The sequence below is a fragment of the Ochotona princeps genome, chromosome 8 (assembly GCF_030435755.1).
Source record: "Ochotona princeps isolate mOchPri1 chromosome 8, mOchPri1.hap1, whole genome shotgun sequence".
In the NCBI taxonomy this organism is placed as follows: domain Eukaryota; kingdom Metazoa; phylum Chordata; class Mammalia; order Lagomorpha; family Ochotonidae; genus Ochotona; species Ochotona princeps.
In genome coordinates, this window is record NC_080839.1 from 39,033,858 (window position 1) to 39,059,196 (window position 25,339).

At 36.5% G+C, this 25,339-nt stretch overlaps 2 protein-coding genes across 5 annotated transcripts in view; one reads left to right on the forward strand and one right to left on the reverse strand.

The window, feature by feature from the left end:
• Positions 1 to 7,583, forward strand: part of UGP2 (UDP-glucose pyrophosphorylase 2) — a 38,693-nt gene extending 31,110 nt beyond the window's left edge. For both annotated transcript variants that reach the window (XM_058667879.1, XM_004580103.4), the window contains exons 6-10: positions 10 to 307; positions 1,448 to 1,645; positions 2,212 to 2,454; positions 5,759 to 5,863; positions 7,140 to 7,583. In XM_058667879.1, the coding sequence (XP_058523862.1) occupies positions 10 to 307; positions 1,448 to 1,645; positions 2,212 to 2,454; positions 5,759 to 5,863; positions 7,140 to 7,247 (952 nt within the window). In that variant the 3' untranslated portion in view covers positions 7,248 to 7,583. The remainder of the gene's footprint in view (positions 1 to 9; positions 308 to 1,447; positions 1,646 to 2,211; positions 2,455 to 5,758; positions 5,864 to 7,139) is intronic.
• Positions 7,584 to 9,032: 1,449 nt separating this feature from the next.
• VPS54 (VPS54 subunit of GARP complex) overlaps positions 9,033 to 25,339 on the reverse strand; it is an 82,766-nt gene continuing 66,459 nt past the window's right edge. For all 3 annotated transcript variants that reach the window (XM_058667878.1, XM_004580100.4, XM_058667877.1), the window contains exons 16-23: positions 24,663 to 24,726; positions 23,256 to 23,361; positions 22,277 to 22,364; positions 21,720 to 21,841; positions 21,528 to 21,608; positions 19,466 to 19,573; positions 16,463 to 16,557; positions 9,033 to 9,489 (exon numbers count right to left, since the gene is read on the reverse strand). In XM_058667878.1, the coding sequence (XP_058523861.1) occupies positions 9,384 to 9,489; positions 16,463 to 16,557; positions 19,466 to 19,573; positions 21,528 to 21,608; positions 21,720 to 21,841; positions 22,277 to 22,364; positions 23,256 to 23,361; positions 24,663 to 24,726 (770 nt within the window). In that variant the 3' untranslated portion in view covers positions 9,033 to 9,383. The remainder of the gene's footprint in view (positions 9,490 to 16,462; positions 16,558 to 19,465; positions 19,574 to 21,527; positions 21,609 to 21,719; positions 21,842 to 22,276; positions 22,365 to 23,255; positions 23,362 to 24,662; positions 24,727 to 25,339) is intronic.

Below are 25,339 nucleotides of genomic sequence, written 5' to 3' on the forward strand. Positions count from 1 at the left end.
TTTTAATAGGTACCCAAGGATTAATAAAGAATCTCTACTTCCTGTAGCAAAGGATGTGTCCTATTCAGGGGAAAATACAGAAGCTTGGTACCCACCAGGTCATGGTGATATATATGCCAGTTTTTACAACTCTGGTTTGCTGGATACCTTTTTAGGAGAAGGCAAAGAGTATATTTTTGTGTCTAACATAGATAATCTGGGTGCCACCGTGGATCTTTATATTCTGAATCATCTAATGAACTCACCCAATGGAAAACGTTGTGAGTTTGTTATGGAAGTCACAAATAAAACACGTGCAGATGTAAAGGTAACTAAGAAGGGGAAACAGTTTGGGTTTCTTGTTTTTACATCCATAGCTCATGTAGTTAAAAACTTCTTTATTTCAAAGTTTATAGTAAACAGAATATATATACTTGACATCATTGCAACAGAGAAAGATGTATTCTGTGAATATCTTATGTTCTGATGTTAACAGTGTGTATCATAAACTCAGAATTAAGATAACAATTATTTTTTTCAGTAATTTTAACAGAAAAGAGGTCCACATTTATTAATGGAATAAATTTGAAACATGTGAAAACATTTTCATTAAGTTTGTACAACTCTTTTGTTTGCTGTTCTTCTACTTTGGTTCTTAATGGGTGTTTGGCCTATTTAATAAAAATTTACTACTCTGATTTCTTGAGAAAGAGAGCAAAAAAGAAAGAGTATATGTGGGTGGGGGAGAGAGAGAATTTTATCACTGTAAAAACTCTTCAGTACCTGCAAAAACAAGAAAAAGTCATTTTGGTGCAAAGCACAATTTTTTTAAACATTTTATATTTATTCATGACACTTGGATTTTGATGAAGTAGAATACAAGATTTTACTATTAACCCACAGTAAGAAAAATGAGCAGTGTGTGAATATTAAGTAGCCAATTGCTGACCTGGATTTTAATGAGTCTTAGACAAGTCCTCCTCACATATGAGCAAGTGTCCCCATCTTCCGACAGTTAGATGGCTAGTAACTGTAAGAACATCTTTAGCCTGAGACTGAGTGCTCAGTTCTCATCTCTTTACTCATCTGTCTCCTCTCCTCCCCTTATCCTAAAGCCAGTCACAGCAGGGCCTGAGGTGGCAGAGCTAGCGCTCTGATGTTGGGGATGGTTTGAGAATAAAACCAAATTATTCCTATAGCAGAAATATTCCTCTAATAGATCTTAGGAAAGTGATGAGGACTCTGATATACTACTTCAACAGCTTTAATTACAAATAAGACTAGTGTACAGTGTAAAATGACAGCTTCAACTATTTTCTTTCATTCTACGTTTACATATTACATTGCAGTGATTTGTGAGAGATTCTGTCATCAGTGTCTTTTCTAAGAAGTTCATAGACTTTAAGCAGTGTGGTATGCTTGTGTCTGAGAGAGATGTAGAGGCATTCATGATTTTCTGCCTTTCTAGGGTGGGACACTCACTCAGTATGAAGGCAAACTGAGACTGGTGGAAATCGCTCAAGTGCCAAAAGCACATGTTGATGAGTTCAAGTCTGTATCAAAATTCAAAATATTTAATACAAACAACCTATGGATTTCTCTTGCAGCAGTTAAAAGACTGCAGGAGCAGAATGCCATTGACATGGAAATCATTGTGAATCCAAAGGTAAGCCCAAGTCATAGCCTTTTGAGCTCCTTTTTTCCTAAAATCTTAGAAGGCAGCACATAGATCCGCTGCCCTCCCCTTGTGGCCCGTCAGTTCCCTTAGGTATTCCTTTTGCCTGGTGACACTCTGGATTACTGTCGCTGTCCTCCAGAGTCTGCACTCATCCCTGCAGTGAGCTAAGGTCTGGAGTACCTGCTGTGACTGGGCTGAGGGTGTGTCACAAGCACTGGGCTTATAGAGGACCTACTACTGATTTACTTGTTGCTCTGACAAACAGGCCATTTTTGGCTGTAGCACCACGCACAAGTCTTCTTAATCTTTTATTCTTCATGTTGTTAAATGAGAAGGATTTTGCTGAACAGAAGAGTTATGAGGCTGAAAAAAAATACCACATATTAGAGCTTGCTACACAGCAGGTACTTGATAAATACTGGTTCTCAAAATTTTATTTCCTTCCATGCATCTCTGAACCCATTTCCCAAATATTAACTACTCCACATGGAAATGAATTGTAAGTTGCACATGCCTAAAACTTGTGTTTTCCTCCCCTCCCTCATTTCTTGCAGACTTTGGATGGAGGCCTGAATGTTATTCAATTAGAAACTGCAGTAGGAGCTGCCATTAAAAGTTTTGAGAATTCTCTAGGTATTAATGTCCCAAGGAGCCGTTTTCTGCCAGTCAAAACCACATCAGATCTTTTGCTTGTGATGTCAAACCTCTATAGCCTTAATGCAGGATCTTTGACGATGAGTGAAAAACGGGAATTTCCTACAGTGCCCTTGGTTAAATTAGGCAGTTCTTTTACAAAGGTAAGTAACTATAAAGATATGATTATACATAGGTATTTGTTGTCTTAAATGTTTAAAGTCATGCTAGGCACATGAATTGGAGACTAATTCTAGTTTCCATAGCTTACTTGTTCTATTCCTGTACTCTTGGTGTCATTTAAAGGAAATTGGCCTTAGCAGAAAAGATGAACCTCATTTTGAAACATAATTGTTACAGGGAATAGAAAAAGACGTTAAATTGGGAGACATTTTCTCCTTTTACTCTTTCAAGACAGATACTGCTTCTGTTGTTAGAGGAAAGGCTACTTCTAACTTGACATATGTTATTAAGCCTCCACCATATGTGTGTTTTAGGTACTGGGTGTTGAACAATAAATGAAAAACTTCCCTTTCATGGACTAATGTTCTAGTGGGAGAAATTGATAGTTAGATAAATTAGATCCATAGTATATGAAGTGGTGATAACTGTTATGAAAAAAATCAAGTGGAGACAGAGAATAGGGAAGGTATAAGTGGGGTGACAGTGATGTAGTTTATATTTGATGCCACAGAGGGCCTAAGAAGTTGAGTGAGTTCATTATGCATGTATGTTGGGCACAAAACATTCGAGGTAGGGGGAATATCAGGTATAGCAAAACTTACCCTAGCATGCTAAGTGTAATCTAGAAAACCTGAAATCATGTAAAATGTGTGAAGTCAGTGGAGTGACTTTTTGGCTTGCCTATGGGTCTTGTGCCATCTATGGACTGCAGGTGATGAATTAGTTTGGTAGAATACGAGGAATATGTGTCTGAAAGTTACAAGAGAAAATGCTTCAAGAGCGAGGGAGCTGGGACTCAAACAAGCATTCCCAACATGTGAGGCAGTCATTCTAAGTGGTGTGTTGACCACTAGACCAGGCACTCATCCCTATTTCCTGTGTTGATTTTATATCCTGAATCTCTACTGAATTGGTTTGAGTTAAAACAGTCTTGGTAGTCCTCAAATTTTTCTAAATACAGAATCATGTCATCTACAAACAAGTTTATGATTGAACTTCCTCCTCTCCTATTTGTATTCCTTTTCTTTTTTTTTTTTTAAAGATTCATTTTATTACAGCCAGATATACACAGAGGAGGAGAGACAGAGAGGAAGATCTTCCATCCGATGATTCACTCCCCAAGTGAGCCGCAACGGCCGATGCGCGCCGATCCGAAGCCGGGAACCTGGAACCTCCTCCGGGTCTCCCACACGGGTGCAGTGTCCCAATGCATTGGGCCGTCCTCAACTGCTTTCCCAGCCACAAGCAGGGAGCTGGATGGGAAGTGGAGCTTCCGGGATTAGAACCGGTGCCCATATGGGATCCCAGGGCTTTCAAGGCGAGGACTTTAGCTGCTAGGCAACGCCGCCGGGCCCTATGCCTTTTCTTTATCTTGTTTAATGGTTCTGGCTTAAGTTCTATATTAAAAGTGGTTAAGAGTTGACGTCCTTGTCTGATCCTCAAGGACATGCCTTCATTCCTCCCTATGTAGAATGATTTTAGATGTGGGTTTGTCACAGATATCTTTTATTAAGTGTTGAAGTATGTTATTTAATAGTTGATTTGTTCAGGGCTTCTTTCATGAATGGATGCTGAATTTTATTGAATGCTTTTCCTGCATCCATTGAAATGAGAGGGGCTTTGTACTTTATTCTGTGAATACTGTGTATTGATTTCTATATGCTCAAACATCCCTGGAAACCTTGGATAAGTCCCATTTGATCACAGTGATCTTTTTGATATGCTGTTGGATTTGATCTACTAGTGTCTGTTCAGAATCTTTACACATATATTTACCAGGGATATTGGTCCATAGTTTTAATGCATCCTTTTCTGGTTTGAGAATGAAAGCAATTCTGGCCTTGTAGAATGAGTTAGGAAGAGTTTCAATATTTTGAGTAGTTTGAGGAGAGCTGATGTTAAGTTCCTTCTCAAAACAAATTTTAGAAGTCAGGCTAGCTGGTTGTGGGTTTTTGTTTTATTTTTTTTTAACCATATAATCATCTCATCTCAACAGATGGGCTTTTATTTTTTGGATTACCTTTGGACACTAGTTGATTCTTGCAAGTTTTTATTGGTTTGTTGAGAGTTAATCTGAGTAAGTTATACTCATAAAAGTCCATAAAAATATTTGCTTCTCAGATTTTTTATTTTGCTGGCATAAAATAGTTCATAACAGTCTCCAATGATCTTCTGTATATCTGTGGTTTGACTTGTAATATCTCATTTTCATGTCTCCAGCAAAATGGTTGACTTTATCTTTCCTTCTAGTTATCTTGAGTTTGCTTTATTATTGCTTTTCCAATTTCTTGAGATCCTTTATTGGGTTATTTACTAAAGATCTATTTTATTTCTGAAGGAAGTTTATTGCTATAAGTGTCCCTCTTAGTATTGCATTTGCTGTATCTCTTAAGTTTTGGTATATTATGTTTCTACTTTTATTCATTTGATAAAAATTTTTTTGAAATTTTCCTTTGGTTTCTTATATCCATTGTTATTCGGAAACATACATATGTTCAGTCTGTGTATGTCTGTATATTTATTTGTTAAGGTTTCTTTTGTTATTAACTTCTAGTTTAATCCTGTTGTCAGAAAAAATATGATTTTACTTTAGAAAATTTCTTGAGACTGATTTTGTGGCATGACTTTGTGGATTTATTTTATGGTCTTACTGATAAAATGCGTATGCTTAAGCTACATACTACCTTGCTTTTTCATACTTCCTATGTCCCTACAATGATGCTTGTACATCTGGCAGATCTGCTGTCTCTATCACTTGAGAGAGGCTTTTGTGTTATGCTTTTTGTTTTTAAAAGAAGTTTTTTCCTGAAGAGGCCCTTGGACATCAGTTTGGCAGTTTGTTTTGAGTGTCAGTTGGACGCCACTGTGTAGTTTCCCTTTATCTTCCTGTGGCAGTAGCAGTGGGGGTGTGGAGTCTCAGTCCCAGCCAGGGTGCTTGGTTGGCCTGGTGAGGTGGAGTTGCAGATGCTGGTTAAGGCAATAGGAGTGCCGGCCTGAGGGTCTCCAGGAGTCAGCTGAGGCCCCCTGGTGGCAAGGGGCATGGCTGAGGTTGCAGACTGACAGAGGCACATGATTCTCTGGACCTCCAACCCAAGTTTCCATGCAGTGTCCTGCAGCTCGTCCACCTTTTCTTCTCCAGTCTCTCCATGCTGTGCTGCCTGGGTTGGGTGAGGGGTGGAAAAAGCAGTTTCATGGCCACCAATAAGCTTTTAAGAGTTCAGTTAAACTGGTTACTGTGATTCCTATTTTTCTGTGAGCAGTTTTTGAAATAGTTTATGTTTTAAGGTTCAAGATTATCTACGAAGATTTGAAAGTATACCAGACATGCTTGAATTGGATCACCTCACAGTCTCAGGAGATGTGACATTTGGCAAGAATGTTTCATTAAAGGTATGTTACGGATATCCAGGTACCAGATTTATGGAAAAAACACATTTTAAAAATGAATGGATCCAGACAGGAAATAGGTTACTGCAGTGTTTAGTGTTGTCCTCCATTGATACTGTCTAGTTAAAATACAATCAAAATCATAGGAATTTTCTGGAATGTAGCATTCGAATGAAAACAAACATTAATTAGTATTTAAATTGATACTCTCCTGGGATCTATCATATACAACGTGGGGGTATAACGGAACATGCATCCCTGCATCCAGATGAAAGATGGAATCCCAATGAAACTGTTGGACATGTGTAGACACTGAGATGCTGACTGTCTGACATTGTCTGTACCAACAATGTCAGGGTACACTTAAATAAGAGACTGATAGAATTATGATTCCTTATGAAGGACTACACTATTGTAACAAAATGGGAAAAATCTGATGGGGGTAGGAGTTTGGGGGGGAATCCCAGCCTACACAAAATTGTACCTCACAATTCAAAATTCAAAATAAAAATATATTAAAAATAAATAAATAAATGAACTGAAATCTTAACAAAAATAAATTGATACTCTACTGAAATGTGAGTTAGCATTATCTCACTAAAGATGACTATTTAAGTGACAGTATATTTATATATTAATACAGTCTATTCCTGTGAGGGAAAAAACCTCTTATAAAGATGTCCATTTTACATTACTAGTATTATAATCATTCCAGCCTAGCATAATGAACAGGAAGGAAATTACAACCAAAGACACAACTGCTTTTCCTGATCAAGTGTTTTTTAAAAAACCATATTCAGATTTCTGCTGTTTCTTCCATTAAAGCTACTTAAGTAAAAAGACAAAACCAAAAATACATAAACTTTATTTTTAATATTGCCTAAACTCTCATTTGAGAAATATGTGAACTGTTATTTTTTTAAAAGACAAATGTCTATGTAAATAGAAACCAAGCACCTTTTAATTTCTTTATGTTAGTTGGTAAATTCTGGTCTTGCATGTAGTTCTTCAGAAGGGCCACCCATACCAGGGTACTGGGTCTTTCTACTTTTTTGTGCAACTTCTGCTAATGAGGCAAGAAATTTAGGACCATTGTTGGGATTGTGGCAGAAGGACACATTGCAATTTTCCTTTTGTTATTTTTAGCATTGAATATTGCTTATAAATATAGTTACTCTCATATAAGATTTCTACCTCTACTGATAATTGTAAGATAATCAAATGTATTTTAGTTTCAGTTGCAAGTATACTTCTGCTTTTTATTCTTTCTCTCCCTTAGGGAACGGTTATCATCATTGCAAACCACGGTGACAGAATTGACATCCCACCTGGAGCAGTATTAGAGAACAAGATTGTTTCTGGAAACCTTCGCATCTTGGACCACTGAATTCAAAAATGTGTACACTTTATACTAATTATGGGCTAAATAGTTTCTTACAATGAAATATCCTCTAGGATTCTAAAATAGGCAGGTACTATACTATGTTACTGTACCCCACAACATAGATTTTTAAGGAGTTTTCTTTAGTATGCTGTTAGTCTAAGAAAAACACAGATGAAGCAATACTTTCCTTCTTTGAAGAGGATCCTGAAAGTTAGTTAATCTTAAAGTGCAATATTGTTTAATCATAAAACTGGGGCAAGCTCTGCTGAAGTCCTTTGAAGCCTCGATAACAGTCACTTTGATTGCTTGTGATTTCAAAAATAAACTGGTAAAATATTACATGTGTACACTTGTACTTTTTAATGCTAACTTTAGGAAATAGCAAAATAAAATGGTTTACTCTTCATAAGTAACAGGTCTAGTTTTCTGTATTTCTAAGAATATCAATCACATCTTTATTTCCATGGGAACTGAACTCAAAGGTATTTAGCATCTTCCATCGAGTTCTGAAGCTGGGATGCTTGCCAGGATTTCCACAGACTCCCCATTTAACAAACAGAGTAGTGCTTATTTTCTCAGCTGAAAGGGTTGAGACAGGCAGAAGTAGGGCATTTGTTCATATCTTTGTATTCTAGTGTAGTGGGTTGGGAGAATCCAACTTGATTTAAAAAAAAAGTTCTATTTTCTTAAAGTAAGCTTGTCATTGAAAAATGTGCATCAACAACCTTTCAATTAAGGTTAGCTGGTTGTTTTATGCCTTTTCTCCAAGAGTCAGCATTCTTCCATGCTTCCATACTTGTTTTAAGTGGGCTGAAGTTCACTGTATACTACATTATTTCAAAAAAAAAAAAAAAAAACTTGTCTTCTAAATTTAATTTTTAACAGCTTTATTTTAGACAGTTTAAGAACCAATAACATACCTCTGAAATGATAAAGGAAAGAAAACAAAATTTCTTTTGAAGAAATCAAGAAAACAAAATAGGACTATTTCATTTTACATAATCACCACAAGATTAGGCACTCTTACAGGGTTAGGCAAGATTCTTGGTGGGAGGTGAGGTACAGGCACTTTAATGTGTAGAGTGCTGCTGATTCTAATTTTGAAGACAGGTATTGGGAAAGCCTTTAAGGAACTTATCACCTTGTATTTCTGTACCCAGCATAGCAGCCTGTGTTTTAAAAGTTCTACTTCCTGGTCTTTGTTCATATAAACATATAGTAACTTAAGAATCCAAAGGAGCCATACTTCATATGTTGTCCAAATGTCAAAATGAGAACTCATAAATAAGCAGATCATATGAATACATATTCTTACCTCTGCTACAAATAAAGACAAACCCCCAAAACCCTTCATAGACTTTTATAAAAATACAGCTATTAGATTGTAGCCTTTTGTATGCTACTTCTAAAAAGTATTTAAATTAGTACTTGCATAAATAAATGCCATTATCTTGTCCTTTAGTTATTACTTGTAATCAGCCTTTCCTATTTAGCCTGTTCTGGAAGGCCTGACTCAGTTAACATACAGTGGTAATAGAAAGATTTAAATATACGACACATAAAGCCTGAATTTGAACACTGGTCACTAAAACAAAAACTGAATTCCTAAATCCAAGCAATCAAAAGATGTTTATTTTTCATAGAAAGATCTGTAAAAAAATAATTTTTCAAATAGCTTTACTTCCATAGAGAAAACTTTCTACAGAGGATGAATAAGATTTTAATATTTTTAAATTGTACCATCATTAAATAAGGTGGGACACCATATGAATTTCATTGCACTGGAACAAATGCAAAGCATTTTTTAATATAAAGTATACAGAGCATTCTAGTCAACTACAGCTGTGTTACAGCTATGTGTTCTTTTGGATTTGGTCCAAAGAAACCTGAGTCTGTTTCCAGAGAGAATGAAAAATGTTAGACACCTGATCACTTACTCCTCACAGAAGGATGCACAAAATGGCATTCCTTGGAGATCCCACTGGATCTAGTTTCCCAGCACTGATAGTCTTTTCCCCTTCCCCCACCGCAGTTCACATTGGGTTCCAGATTCAGCTCTTGCATCACAGGCATCCAGATTTTCTTCATGAACGTACATATCCCATGGTCAGATGAACTACCCACTTCTCCAGTATATCATCACCTCTTCTGTTCCCAGATCTCGGCCATATTTAGGTCCAAATCTTTAAGGCCTTTTAAGGCTTGAAGATTTCCAGTGTAAAAAGCTACATCTGCTGTGACCAACCTAAACATTGGAGAGAAAATTATTTTAAATCTCACAGTTTCTGTTCGAATAAAGTAACAATGCGCATGGAGTAAGAATCATGTCCTACCTGTTAGAGTACTAATTTAAAATTCAGATTTCCTAGGGACCAAATATCAACAGGACTTCTTTTTACTTCTTCCCACTCCTATAAGTCACTAAGTGCTTTCTTAAAAACCAGGCTTCCTGAGCGCACTCTAAGGAGTCACCTGAAAGCTGAGACTGTCCACAAAACTAGATACTAATAATCAGTATTAACACAGTGAAACAGAATTGCATTGTTGAATTCTGGGCACATATGAATGCCTTTACGTGAAATATACTTCTTTAAAACATAAAACTTTGAATAAGCAGGAATTGTCTACCCTTTGATTTACTAAGAAAATGAAACATGGCATTCATTAAATGCTGGTTTGATCTTACTTCTTTATTCAACAGCAATCTCATATTTTTTTCATTGTAGGTATTACAATCTGAGGTTCAGACAAGAATTTTTTAGATGACAAAAACAAAAAATTTAGTACATGCACTTTGGGATTTTAATTGATTATGAAAGGGAAGAAAAATTTTTTAAAAATTGCAGACCAAGAATGCCTTCTATCTCAGAAGTGGAATGCCTAAGGACTTTTATGTATAATTATTTCCCAATGTGTCAATCAAGTTGTTAGGAATTTTAAATGGGTGATGGAGCTATGAATAAGTAGCCAATTAAAACTGAATGAGTTTTACTTTCTTAGTAGGCTGCCTATAGAGTGAGACTACTGTGGAAAATGAATAGTTCTACTTCATATGAAATGTTTAGTTTGCAATCTTGTCTCAATATAACCCAGTAACAGCAGCTAGATGATTTGGTCTTGCAAATATCATATAATGAATCATATTATGAGCTAATATAAAAATTCAGTTTGAAGTTTAGACAAACATTGAATTACATATTTTTAGTTATGAGTGAATATTCTAACGATAGTTTTCTAAGGTTAAAATGCAAACCAGGTACAGGGCCAGTTAAATACCACAGCCCACACAGGTTATCATGTATGAAGAAAAGGAGGCTGCTGCTTCACCTTGCCACTGCCTGCAGCACCTCTCTGCTGACACTGCAGTGACTCACAAGGGAAGCATCATGTTAGAGGGCAATGAGCTGGATGCCTTCAGGACAAATCTTGGGGAGGCATTTGGTAGAGTGATTAAGATGCTACTTGAGACACTGGCATTCTATGGAGAGTGCCTGGGTTCAACGTCCAGCTCTGTTGCTAATTCCAGCTTCTTGGCTAATGCAGCAGGTGATTATCCAAGTACTTGGGTCCTGCTACTCATGTGACAGACTCAGGTTGACTTCTTTGCTCCTCGCTTTGGCCTGGCTCACCCTTGGCTCCTGCAGGTGTTTGGAGGAATGAATGAACAAATAAAGACTGTATATCTACCTCTGTCTCTCTGCCTTTCAAATAAACAGCAGGAAAATGTCTTATTTCAATCTTTAGGTCTAGTCGTAGTGATGTTTTAACTTAATGAATAGTAAAATGGTTTTCCTAAACAATTCACATTTGGGTTTCCCCCGCCCCCTCAATTTATCTGAGAGAGTTACAGAGAGAAATCTTCCATCCACTGGCTCACTCCTGAAATGGCTGCAACAGCCAGGTCTGGGCCAAACCAAACCCAGGAACTTCTTCTTGGTTTCCAACGTGAGGACAGCAGTCCAACCTCTTGGGCTGCTCCTCTGCTGCTGCATCGAAAGAGGAGCAGCCAGGATTTGAACTGATGCCCATATGGGATGCTAACACAGCAGAAGCTTAATGCGTTACACCACAGTACTGACCCCACATTCCAGATTGTTGAGGAGATAATATGTTTGTGACTTCAATTTTAATAATTGACATACCACCCAATCATTTATAAATGGCCTGCCAAACTGCAGGAGAAAAAGGTAGTGAGCGGCAGATATCTGGTATAGTGCTTATATGATACTACGTGGGAAACCTGTGTTCCAGTCCCAGCTCTGCTTCCAGTTTACTTGGGTCCATGCAAGCCACATGGAAATTTGAGTTCTGGGCTCCTGATGTGGAACTGGGCAGGCCCAGCTATTGTGGCTATTTGGGGCATGAACCAGTGAACAGAAGATTTTTGTTTCTCTCTGCCTTTCAAAAAAAAGGAGATAGTTAAAGTGCTTTAATTTGTAATATTTTATTCCTCCTGAGTAATAGGTACTACTGTTACCACAGTTTTAAAAAGTAAGTTGTTTGTGAAAGAGTGACAGAGATCTATTGGCTCATCCTCCTAAATGGCCACTACAACTAATTCTGGGCTAGGCCAAAGCCAGAAGCCAGGAATTCCATCTGGTCACCCATGTGGGGGCCCAAGGACATGAGCCATCTTTCATTGTCTTCCCAGGTGCATTAGCAGGAAGCTGAATCCAAAGTGAACAGCACTTTTATAGGGGATGCTGGTATAGCAAGTGGTGACTTAACCTGCTGAGCCACAATGCCAGTTTCCTTGGCCAGGAACATATGTATGGGTTCTCATTTATGACACTGGCAGATTTCAGTTTTTATACCTTTTAGCAAATAGGTATAACTAAGCCAAGAAAGAGCAAAAAGCCAAATTTGCCTCAAACTTCATATAAAGTACCAAAGTAGATCTTACTTTAATTATTTCATTACCATTTCTCAGACTTAGAACCAAGAAGAAAGAGGAAATGATTAGGTAACTCAGATTCATAAGAATACATCTTCCTTTCAATTTAGTTACCAAAAGACTTCCTACAACTAAATATTTTATATCATTCCCAACAAGGGCAATACATTTTCTCAGATATCTTAATCTGATTTAAAATATACCTCCTATGCATCTCATAGGGCACAGAATTGTCAATGATCCATACATAAGAAACACAATTTCCAATTAGATGTATATTTTTGAGAAGATGTGGCTCATGAAGAAACAGAAAACCCAGATTTAGTCTGTGAAAGAGCAAATCCAGCATAGTTTCAATATTTTAATGAACACATAAGTTTTAGATTTTTATTATATACATGGAAGCAAAATTGGTTTAAGTTCCCTTAATATCTATACTATAATCTAATTTATGAATACCACTGGATATACTTAATGTCTCACCCTTTATCACAAGACAGAAGTTATTAAAGATCTTTTTTCCCATTTGAAATATCCTAATTCAAGGTATTTCAAAAACTGTAAGATTTTCAAATATCATGTGTCTTACGATAAACAAAATGATACTAAAAACAATGCCTCAAAAAACCTACAGCAAAATCAGAACACTTAAAAACATAAAATTATCAAATTTCCATGTTTATTACTAACATCTGAGTGAACAGTTACTCATGATCTATATATTAAAGTATAAAATGTTTTATGTCAAAGCTGAAAGTATATAATAAATGAAAAGCATACATTTTACCACATAAAACCAACAAGTGATTAGTATGAGCACATAAACAAAAATACAAAACTAGGAAGATGACAAAAAAAACTAAAAAAGGGGGGGAATAATCTGACAAAGAAAAATCAAAGATAAGAACATGTGAATAACCAATAAACTATAAGGAAACATCAGGAAAAAACAAATTAAAATCAGATCCTATTATCACCCATCTGGCAGCAATTAAATCTAACAATAGCAAGCACTGGCAAAGTGTTGGAATAAACTCCCTAATGGGGACTATAAATTATAATAACTGGTAGAGAAAGTTCCTATGTACTCAGATCAACTTGCAGGTATCCACCCTAAAAGAGAGTCGCACATTAGACTTTTATAAGTATCTTCACTTGGCCTGGTTGTAACGGAGAAAATAATAATTTAAATATGGCTCATCCATATTAAAGGAATACTATAAAGCACAGCTGAAAATGGACTCCTTCCATACATCAACATAAATAAGTTACACTGTTGATCATAAAAATAAAACCAAGCTTCCAGATCTGACATATAACTAAAACTTATAAAACAATATTATGCGGCTCTGCATTGAGGTACAGCAGTTTAAGTTGCTGCTTGCAATGCTGCCATCTCATACTGGAGCGCTGGTTCAAATCCCAACGGCTCCACTTCCATCCAGCTCCCTACTAATATAGCTGGGAACAAGTGGAAGATGGCTCAAGCACTCGGCTCCCAGCCACCCATGTGGAAGACCTGAATGGAGTTCCTTGCTCCTAGTTTCAGGCCTGTCCCAGAACTAGCTGTTGGGGCCATGTGGGAAGTGAACCAGCGGATAGAAGATCACTCTCTTGTCTGTGTCCCTGTGCCTTTCAAATAAAATAAATGCTTTAAAAAAAGGAACACTACATACTTTTCCATAAGTCTAGAGATAATAAGTTATTAAAGATACAAACCTAATTCACTAGAAATGTTGACTAAATGTTTGGAGAAAAAGGAAAAGGTATCATGGTATACTTCAGCTTTATTTGGAATGTCATTTTTAAATTAGAAAAGTGTTAATGATTCTGAATAACAATAAAACAAATATTTTTATTATTTTCCACATGTCTGTATTTTTAAACACTTTAAAATAGAGACAAAGAAACAACATTAAAAAGTACAGGACAAGGGAGAGGGAGTAGTAAGAATCAACTGCCTGATAAACACAGGAGTTTCTTTTTGCCTTGAGAAATGTTTGGGAACTAATCAGAGGTTTTGGTTATACAGCAGTGTAAATATACTGAGTACCACTGAATTGTTTGATTGAAGATAGTTAACTGGATGTTAATTTAACCTCAAAGAAAGAAAAGCAAAAGCATATTTTTTGAGAATCTTCAGGAATAAAAATTTCCTTTAACTAAGTAGTTTAGTTTTCAAGAAATCCCATTTTTCAAAGGATCCTGAAAAGACATGAATTGACCTACACAGGATTAGTTTCTTGAAGTATGTCATAGAGACAATCTAAGATTGCACTGACTCCCGGCTTTATTAATGGCTAATAAGTTCAACTGGATGTTTCAGAATTTCTGGTGTGAGAAGAAACCAAACCACCAACAAGCCCAGATTGAATTAGGAGAAAAAGTAAAATGGCATTGAATGCCTGGGTCTTAAAAATATTGCTAGCTTGGCCCGGCACCATGGCCTAGGGGTCCTTGCCTTGCACAAGCCGGGATCCCATATGGGCGTCAGTTCTGGTCCCACCAGCCCCGCTTCCCATCCAGCTCCCAGCCTGTGGCCTGAGGATGGACCAAGACCTTGGGACCCTGTACCTGTGTGGGAGACCCAGAAGAAGCTCCTGGCTCATGGCTTCAGATAGGCGCAGCACTGGCCCATTGTGGTCGCTTGGGGAGTGAATCATTGGATGGGGGTATATCTCTCTGTCTCATCTCTTCTCTCTATATATCTGACTTTGCAATAAAAATAAATAAATAAAAATAAATAAATAAATAAATAAATATACTGCTAACTTTCTTAATTCACTATTGTCTTCAGGAGAAAGCTCAACAGCAGGAACCACATATATAAATCTGACATCAATGGGCAATAGATACTGGTGTTCATGTTGAATATATCTGCCTATATGCTGATGTTATGGTATGGTGGTGGTATCAAACGTATGTATTTAGAAAAATGTATCGAAGTATCTGACTTTTGAATTTCAAAATGAGTTTAGCCTGGTTTTGTATTTTGTTTGTTTTTTGGTCTGTTTGCAAAAGAGACATGTATGTGTGGTGCTTGGAGAGGTAGAAAGAAAGTAGCAGGGAAAATTCATTTTTACATTTAGTCAATTAAGGTGAGTTTTGACTTTTCTTTTTAAATGTACTTTAATTGTTACTGGCTTAGAAAATTTTTAAAACAAAAATTCCTTAAAAAGGACAGTAAGGTATAAATAAGCAGAGCTGTACTTTTGCATAAAATTTCTTTAGCCTACCTGGTAGATTTATGAAAATGAACCTTCCAAATAGTGCTTTGAAGTTTAAGCCAAACAGAATAAAATTTTATTCCTAATTCATGAGTTTTCTGCATAGTCAGTTCAGTGTACTCCTTAATGGCAGGCCTAAATTCTGACCAACCACATAATTTTTTCATTTGTTTCTATAAATTTAAAATGTTAGCCTAATTTATTTTTTTAAAGATTCATTTTATTTTTATTGTAAACTTAGCCTAACTTCTTAACAGAATACAATGGTTTCCCTAAAAGATGAAACAAATAAGCAAGTCATATTAAAGTGACTAAATAATCATTGAAACTTCTCTTCACATCTACCTATATTGCTTTTCATAAAAAATTCTATGAGGAAACTTCATCTTTATCCTATTCTTAAAACCAAGAACGTGTGCCTCAACAGGGTAATCTGCTTAATTACACAGCAGGTAAATGGCAAAGTAGGATCTAATCCTAGTTTAAATCCTGTTTTTCCCTATTTTTCAAAACACTATTTGAAAAACAACACAATGTGTTCAACAAATAAAAGAACAGATACAAACATACACTTTATTTTTCATAACCTGACTAAGGAACTAAACTAGGCAGATTTTATCTTGTCATTTTATAAATGAGGCATAGAATTTAAACGACTTTCAAATGATCTCATAGGCAAAGGAGGACTTTAAATCTTGTTTTGAAAGAGGAAGACTACAAAGTATTTAAGGCAGCATTAACTATCCCACAAGGCCTCAAAAAAATATACAGGAGAGGACTTCGAAAAGTTTATAGGAAATGTATCTATTTTTCAATTCTATTTTCCATGAAATTTTGAAACCCTTGAAAATAACATCAGATTAGCAGCTTATCTTTTATCAAGTACTGAAACACAGATACTAACAAAAATACACAGATTGGCAGTCAAATAGACATCATTTCCACAAAGCAGGGGGAGGGGAAAGAAAAGGCTGCTGATTTTCCAGTTTTGGTTCCCAGCATTGCAGTAGAAAAATAGCATAAACAATAACAAACCATCACTATTTTTAAAAAATTCATTATGGGAGAATGTGGTACCGATATGTTAAAAACCATACCCATTTTGAGGTCCTCCGTCATTGATCACATTTAAGTGAGATAACTGCTTTTTCAAGTGGAGCTTATAACTTGCATTAATTCTCAAAAATAACATCTAGAAAATAAACAAAATTACATTTTCTTTACAAACTAAAATAGAAGATGTAAGAATCCAAAGCATCAATATTATTTGGAGAAAGTATTAAAAACAAAACAAAACCTTTGCCTTGGCATATACTTCAGAAACACTCCTCTGAAAATATTTGTTATTTGACCTTGACTTTTTTCCAGAGTTGAATAAAAGCTCTGTTTTTCCCTTCTGAGTAGTATTCCTTTTTTCTATCAGACTACCTTTACGTATCTTGGAAGAACTTCTATAGGATCAACCATGGCAGGTTAAAATATTAGAGAACTACATGATAAATTAACTAGGAACTTCATAGTGGACAAATAAAGTCACAACACTAGAGACAAAATCATCTCACAGCATTTTATTGCTCCTATTAACAATGACCAAATATTTTTTTGGAAACCATCTGACCTAAAATTACATATAATTAACCTATAGAAATAATATTGCAAAGCAGTATTTTCTATAAGAAAAATAAATATATATGTGTATAAAACATACATAAGATGTAGTAAAATACACCTAGATGTATGCTATCATCTAAAGAGATGCCACTCAGGACACCCATATTCCATATCAAAGTACAGTGCCTGAGGCTGGGTCCCAGCTCCATTCCCCACTCCACCTTCCTGCTAACGTGCTCCCTGGGAATGAGCAGGTTATCTATAGTAATTGTGTTCCTATCACCCATGTGGGAGACTCAGACTGTTTCTGCTCCCATATGGTCCAGCTCTGGTTTTTGTGTGCAACTGAGTGGTGAAACAGTGAACAGGAGAACTCTCTCCTTCTGCATATCAAAAAAAGTAGACAAATTTAAAAAACCACTTATTTGTGGAACTACTGATACATAAGTGACAATACTAACAAAATCCAACTTTCGTCAAATTGTTTTTAAAATATTTTATTTATTTAAAAGGCAGAGTTAGAGAAAGGAGAAAAGGAGATCTTCTATCCATTTGTGCATTCCCCCAAATTCTGCAACAGCCATGTCTGGGTTAGGCACAAGCCAAGAGTATCTATTAAAACCTCCAACAGGGAACAAAAATAGTTGAGCCATTCTCATTGTTTTCCTGCACATATATCCATATTTCCTTCCTGTTCAATAGAATGATGATAGCACTAGTAATATAAGTGGTCATCTTTATAAGAAGTATTCTTCCCACAGGAACAGATTGTATTAAGGTACAAATAAAGTTGTCATTGGAGCTGGATTAGAAATGTAGAACTTGGAACTTGAACCAGTGCTGACATGGGATGGTGGCATCACAGGCAACTGCTTAACCTGCTACACCACATCAGACCCTATTGCTAAGCTTTAACAAGAGTTTCTTTAAAATATCAGATCAAAGCATATGAAGTCCCCGCATGCCCAACTTGCTGACTTAGCAAAATCTTGCTCTAGAATTATAAATCAGTTGGCAAATTCAGAGGGTCAGAATATTAGAGGTGTGGGATTCTACTTATGGAATGAAAAAGGACGGCTTAGCTAGAAAAAGAGACCCCAATAGGCACTGATTTCATATGGCTGCTTCTCCATCTTCAGCTGCATCCAATCATGAAGTAAGTATGATTCATGCAAATGCAGGGAAGCATGAAGAGTTTTTCTTCATGAAGCATGACCAGTTTTTGTGCATCACTAGTGCAGGATGGAGTCTGAGGTGTTGCAGGAGAGGATGGCAGCAGGACTAAAAGCAAGCAGCAGACACTGGGAAAACCATCCTTTGCTTCCCAGACCCCTTTCATGCACTCAGTCAATTAAAGACAAAGTGAACTATACAGCAAAAATCATAGTGGGAGTTCATTAATCATGCAACAACTAGGTTTTTGTTACACCATGGTATCATTCCACAACAAGGCTTAAATGAGATCACTTGGCACAGAGGCAAGAAGCTAAAATGGGGTGAAGAAGACTGGTAGAGGGGAAGGGGAAACGCTAAACTGTCAGCATGAAACAGATGAAGAGACTTCTGGGACAGCACTTTTGTAGGGACAGAGGACACCAATTCCATAGGTGAAAAGTGCCAAAGGCTTCTCATTCTGCTGTTTTCCCTGGTTTGTGTCTGCTATGCATCACTTATGCTGATCTAACAAATAGTAACAATAAGGTAAGATAAGCTGAGATAGTTAATTTGTGTTAATCTTAATCTTATTAGCCCCACCACTAATTCTCCTATCTCTAGTCTAAATTACAATCACAGTAACAACATATTTTACTATTTATTAATAAATGATGACATGGACCTTTTTTAAAAAGATGCATTTTTTTTTTAATCGGAAAGGCAGATACACAGAGAGAAGAGACACAGAGAAAGATCCTCCACCTGTGGGCCTACCCCCCAGCAGCAGTCACAAAGGCAAGAGCTGAGCCAACCCAAAGCCAGGAGCCAGAAGCCTCCCCCGGGGTCTCCTACACATAGGCTGAGTCTCAAGCATTAGGCCATTCTCCACTGCCCTCCCAAGTCACAAGCAACGATGGAAATGAAGCAGCTGGGACAAGAACTAGCACCCATATGGGATTCTGGAAGAAGTAAGCAGAGGACCCAGCCACTAGGCCATCCCACTAGGCACAATAACAAGAAGTTTAAGACTAATAATATAAGGAATAATCTAAGTGGAACCCGGGAACCTCTAAATGAACAAAAGCAATATATGCTTTTTGGAGTTGCAGACCATAGCAAAACTACAATAACAGCCTGTCTCAGCAAGGGGTACTCTGACAAAAGTTAGAAATTTTTACCTCTGCTTCAGTATTCAAAATAACAACCTGAAAAGCTGGCAGCAATTATGTTGGAGTATAAACTAAGTGTAACTGTATCAAAAATACAAAAACACCAATTCTGCAAAGCTATTATATATTACATATAAAAAAGTTGTTTTAGAAACTATTACTCACCTGTGTTTGTTCTTCTGGAAGGAGATCAAATATAGCTTCATGCATTTTAGCCATTTGTTTACAAATATTCCTGAAACAGGCAGAAGGAACAGGAGCTTTCACCTCATACTGGCAGGGAAAAATAATGAGAATTATGGTTATATCCTCTGGATTGCCCAAGAAACATGTTTTCCATGCCTCCAAATTTTAACTGTGGAATAATTTTCAAGCTTATATTTCAACTGTAATCTGCACTACTCACATAAATCTTGAGAACATCCAACAGCCTGATCTACTCTGGGAGAGTTAAAATAGCTTTGGGACTAAAAACATGCCTGCTTTCAATCTTGAAACAGACTCCTAAGGTTCAATTCATTCAAACTCCTCCAATTCCTAGCTATGTGACTTACACTGAGCAAGCTACTGTGTTTTTTGGTATCTCAAAAGGTTGTTGTGAGGATTTAAGAAAAAATGACTCATGAGAACACAAAACAGTGCTTCATAAAAAATACTCAAATTCTGACTCTACACTGGCTCCAAATATAATGGTGAATCATCACGGTACCAATCCTCTAAACTAACTAAAGCTATTCTATTTATTTGAAAGGCAGAGATAAATGAGAGACATCTTCCATCTACTGTTTCACTCCTCAAATGGTCACGATGGGTACGGATGGGACAGACCGTAGAAGCCAGGAGCTTCGTGGGTACAGGGGCCGAAACAGGTAGGCCATCCTCCATGGCTGTCTCAGAAACAGTAGCATGGAGCTGGATCAAAAACGAAAGAGTTGGAACTTGAACTATGACCACACATGCAATGTTGGCACTGTAAGCAATGGCTTAGCTGTCTATGTCACAGCGGCTACCCCAACAGATTACTTTTTAAACATGATTTCCAGAATACGTCAACAGGATGTCAACATCATTTTACCTATAACCAACACAAATCTAACGAATTAAAATGTTCTCTTTATTTTATAGGTGGACCAATATAATAAGCACATTTATTCTAGCAGTAAGATAAAGGAAGCTTTATTAAGAACCTTTTATATTACACATTTTAATTAAATTTAGGTAAATTCATTTTACTAACCTTATATCTGAAATAATATATTGATGTGATTAATCATATTTCCACTTACATTTTAGGATTCAGGTAACTTAAGCCATATGCCAATTTTTTGTTTACAAGACAAATTTGACAGAATAATTACATTTTAAACATACTAATATGGTTTGCTAAAACATGGTGAGTTTCAATATACTGTCGTACAAGAATCATGAAGTCACTATGTGACTGGTCTAAGACAAGCACAGCTGTGATAATTTAACATTTGATTCCATTTATATTAAATGTTCAGGAAATGCAGATTATGGAGACAGAAGATAAACCAGTGCTTGCCAGGGGCTGAAGTTAGGAATGCACAGTGACTGAGATTTCTTTGGGGATGAATACAAACAATTTCAAAAGCATAAGCTCTTCACAAAGTTCTCAAATATTTGTAAGACTGTAACACTTTATTCAACCACCTCCTGGGAATGAAAAGAAGAACAAATATAAAATTTGATTGTGAACACCACATTTTCGCCTAAAATGTGGCACATTTTCAGCATAAAAATAAAGTAACAAATTATATTTAAAATAATCTCTCCTTTTTTTCTACTATGATCTTCGCCCTGTGTCTGGGAGGTTTTCAAACCTTACTTTGAAGAAGGTACACGTTTGTCAATGCAGGTACCACCAATAAACTTTTACATCAGGTTTCCAACTATCAGAATCATCTTCCTTACTACCCAGTCCTTTAGAAAACAAGTATCAATTATCTGGGAAATTTGAAAAATTGTACTGTTTTCCAAATCATGAAGAATTTTATTTGCACGCAATTGTGGGTTAGCCTACTGTGAGTAGCCTTGGTCAGCAGGTGGTCACATTTCTCAGAAAAAAAAAATTAATTCCACAAAGTGGGAAATGTCTTCTGCAAATTTAGAATCTCTTATCATACCTTATTTATAAAAAATTTTTTACAAAACTAAAAATAAAAATACCTTTAAGCAAGGCCTAATAATTTTCGTAAATCATTACCTTTGACAATAGCTTGTCAAATAAGCTATCCATTATCGCTACAAGCTTAGCTGATATTTCAGCTATATGGTCATGATAGTCCTGTAATGAGAAATAATAATTAATTTCAAAATCCCTGTGAGGCATCAAAACACACTTAATAGTTGAGAAATTAAATTTATGAAATGCTAGTAAGAACATGTGAAAAAGTACCTTAGTGATATGATCAAAATGCCTAAGCATGTTACACTGTTTAGTTGGTAGCCGAGCTTCAAAATGAGCCCGGATCACAGGAATGTAGTGCACGATTAACTGCAGACATCTTGAAGAAAGAGCTGAAATGGATATACAACGGAGAAATAAAAAAAGGTACCAGTTGACTTTTAATTATATATCAAATTAAGCATATTTTGGCAGTGTCAAACATGCTGCTCTCCCAATGGACTGAAACTGTGAGCACTGCCACTGTGAGGTCACTAACAACCCGCCCGATTCTCTTCTGACATTCAGATAGCTTTCAGCAAGTACTCCAAACACTTTCCATCCTAGTATTTCTAAGGCAGCACAACTCCCAAATAACTAATCCTTTTAGACTGGAAATTCCTCATGACATTTTCCCAGTGATTACCTTTTATTTACAGTAATACAAAAAGAGTAAAGTAGAAATTATAACTTTAGAGCTTGAAAATATTGGGTTTAATAAAATAATGAAAAGAATAATCACAACATTGTAACACCTCAGCATGTGAATTACATGTAAGAAATCATACCCAAATTTTTTGTAGTTATTGTTTTCAGTCCAACAACTTGCAGTGCACCAGCTCCAAGAACTAACTGGCAACTTCTCGAATTGAAATACTAACAAAGGAAGGGGGAGATGCAATAATTCATTAATTAGTAAGTCATTACTAAATTTATTTTTATTAAAAAATTTTATTTAAAAAGTATATATTAGCAATGTGAAAAATACATTCCTCTTTCCTTTCATTCAAGAACCAAATGAATTTTCTAGTAGGAGCACTGAAGGTCTATGCAGTAGGAAAGAAAGAAGAGGGGTAACCCAAATAATAATATTTACTGTCTAATGGGGAAAAGTTGAGAAATTCTAAAAATCAGCTTTAGGAAATTAACCTTTAATGTGTATTTACAAAACTCATTCAGTAATACTTATTGTAAAGCTCCACTTTGGAAACAGCTCAGAAACATCTTTATGAACTAAAATTCAATTTCAAGATAGATGTGATATATTAGAAGTTTAGAAAGATAAAGCTGTCCTTATATGCTAACATTTTAAAATATCTGTTAATATGAAATGGCTGAATAAAACTATCACTACATTTTCATTTTAAATCAATGGTTCTGAAAGAATCATGTAAGAAAAATCTTTAACCTTAGTGAGATGAATTTCGTAAAGTTCTGTGAATTCCCTTCCATGCACATTTGAAACCAGTTCAGGTTTTTGACCTAAGTGGCCTCAGTCATGTTCAGCACCTAATGAACAAATCAACTCCTGTCTCCAATGTCATTAATAATTCTATGGGTGCAATGAGGAGTCACTACATGTGGAGTGAGAAGGAAGCAGGCAGCATTTTTCCAGTAATATGTTGTGATTTCAACCATAATCAAATGTTATAAAATTAATGTCTTAAAGGCAACTTGACCTTGAACTGCTTAGAGTTGAAAGATTAGTCATACCCTAATGAATTAATTCTTCTAACTATTTCCATAACAAAGTAAAGTCATACACACCTTCAATAGATCTGACAGACGAGTAAGCATGTCAGTAGTAACAGATGGAATGTTATCTACACACTGGCAATATTCAAGAATAATTCTTATTAACAGCAATACAGTTCTGTAAGAAAAGAAAGAATAGGCCATCAAAACAGGAAAAATGAACTGATTTGGCATACAAATTCAAATTACTGGGCCCAGTGCAGTAGCCTAGTGGCTAAAGTCCTTGCCTTGCATATGCCAGTTCATGTCCAGGTGGCCCCACTTCCCATCCAGCTTCCTGCTTGTGGCCTAGGAAAGCAGTCGAGGATAGCCCAAGGCCTTGGGACAGTCGAGGATAGCCCAAGGCCTTGGGACCCTACACTTGCATAGGAGACCTGGAAGAAACTCCTGGCTCCTAGCTTCAGATCAGCTCAGTTCTGGCTGTTGCGCTCACTTGGGGAGTGAATCAGCAGACGGAAGCTCTTCCTCTCTGTCTCTCATCCTCTCTGTTTATCTGACTTTCCAATAAAAATAAATAAATCTTCTTTAAAAAATTCAAATTACTACTTCTTGGGGAATCAAAGATGACTGAATATTTAGAAGCTTTTATTAATCCAACATTTCCAATTCATCTCAAGGAGGAGTTAGAAGACTATGAAATAGCTGCTCAAGCGTGGATCCACATATACCTTACTAGATAGGACACAAAGATTAGTTACTCCTCACTAAGGTGTTGAAGATTTCTCTGCACACCTCTTCTAAAACTGTTCTGCACCTCAACTGTTGACAAAGGCCTTGTTAGATTTATAAGCCAGTTTAGACTATCCTAAAATCTGCCAAGTTCAGGAAAATTATGCTTCAACACTATAAACTGCTAAATACTAAAATGAAAATAGACATGAGACAGCTGAACAGTACCCTACAGCCACTTTAAGGTGTATAGCAGCCGGTTCTGTGTATAAACAAAAATTGAAATGTCAATGAAGTAGTCACAGGATGTGGTTAAGAACTTGCATTGTTTTAACAGACTGATTACTCAATACCATGTAAATAAATTCCATAATGTTGTAAATTGTGGTTGATGTTGTGCTGGGGCTTTCAATTAATCAGGATGACATTCTGCCGGCTATGCTTTCAGACCAGAGATGGTCTCCCCAAGAAACTGTTGAATTCATCTGGACAAGAAGATGCTGGACTCTGTGTTTGGTATATGTTTGCAAAAAAAAAATCTTGACTTAATTTGAACTGTAATACTGCAACAAGGTGAAGGAATACACCATGAGGAGAGGGCACGGGGAGGGGTTGGGGGAATCCCAGAGCCTATGAAACCGTGTCACATAATGCAATATAATTACTAAAAAAAAAAAAAAAAGAAAGAAAGAAAGAAAGAAAAAGAAAAGAAATAGCTGCTCAAGTAATGAAGAAAAATGTATCACTTACCCAACCACAGCGTACTGCTGCCCCTCAACGATGAGAACTTCAGCCGGTTTCCTTTCTTCTGTAGCTAAGGGGTAAAATAAATAAACAGGAGAGATAAGGCTACAAAAATCATATAGACTACTAAAGAAAAAAAACTAAAAAATGCAGCTCCTATGTAGGACCTGGAACTATCTCATTTCTAAAAACATCTATTTCTTGGGAAGCAATCTGGCACAAAGTGAATAAAATACAGAGAGTACAGAAATGGAGAGATTTGGATTTGAACCCCAGTACTGCCAATTACTGAATACACGGCCATAGAGCAATTATTTAACCTCTTCGAGTCTCAATTCTGTATCCAAAATTAAATGCAGTGAATAATACCTGTATTTCAGACATGCTATCAATGAAGGAGAAAATTGTGAAAATTGTCTTTCCTGTAGGTTTGGTGTGTTATTATTAGTTTAAAATGCCAAGGGGCCAGTGCAGTGGCATAGCCAACTAAGCTTCCACCTGCAGTGCCCACATCCCATTGAGTGCTAATTCATGTCCCAACTGCTCCACATCAGATCCAGTTCTCTGCAATGGCCTGAAAAAGCAGCAGAGAATGGCACAAAGCCTTGGGTTCCTACACCCACATGGGAGACTCAGAAGCTCCTGGTCCGTGTCTATGGACCAGTTCAGCTGTGGCTATTGTA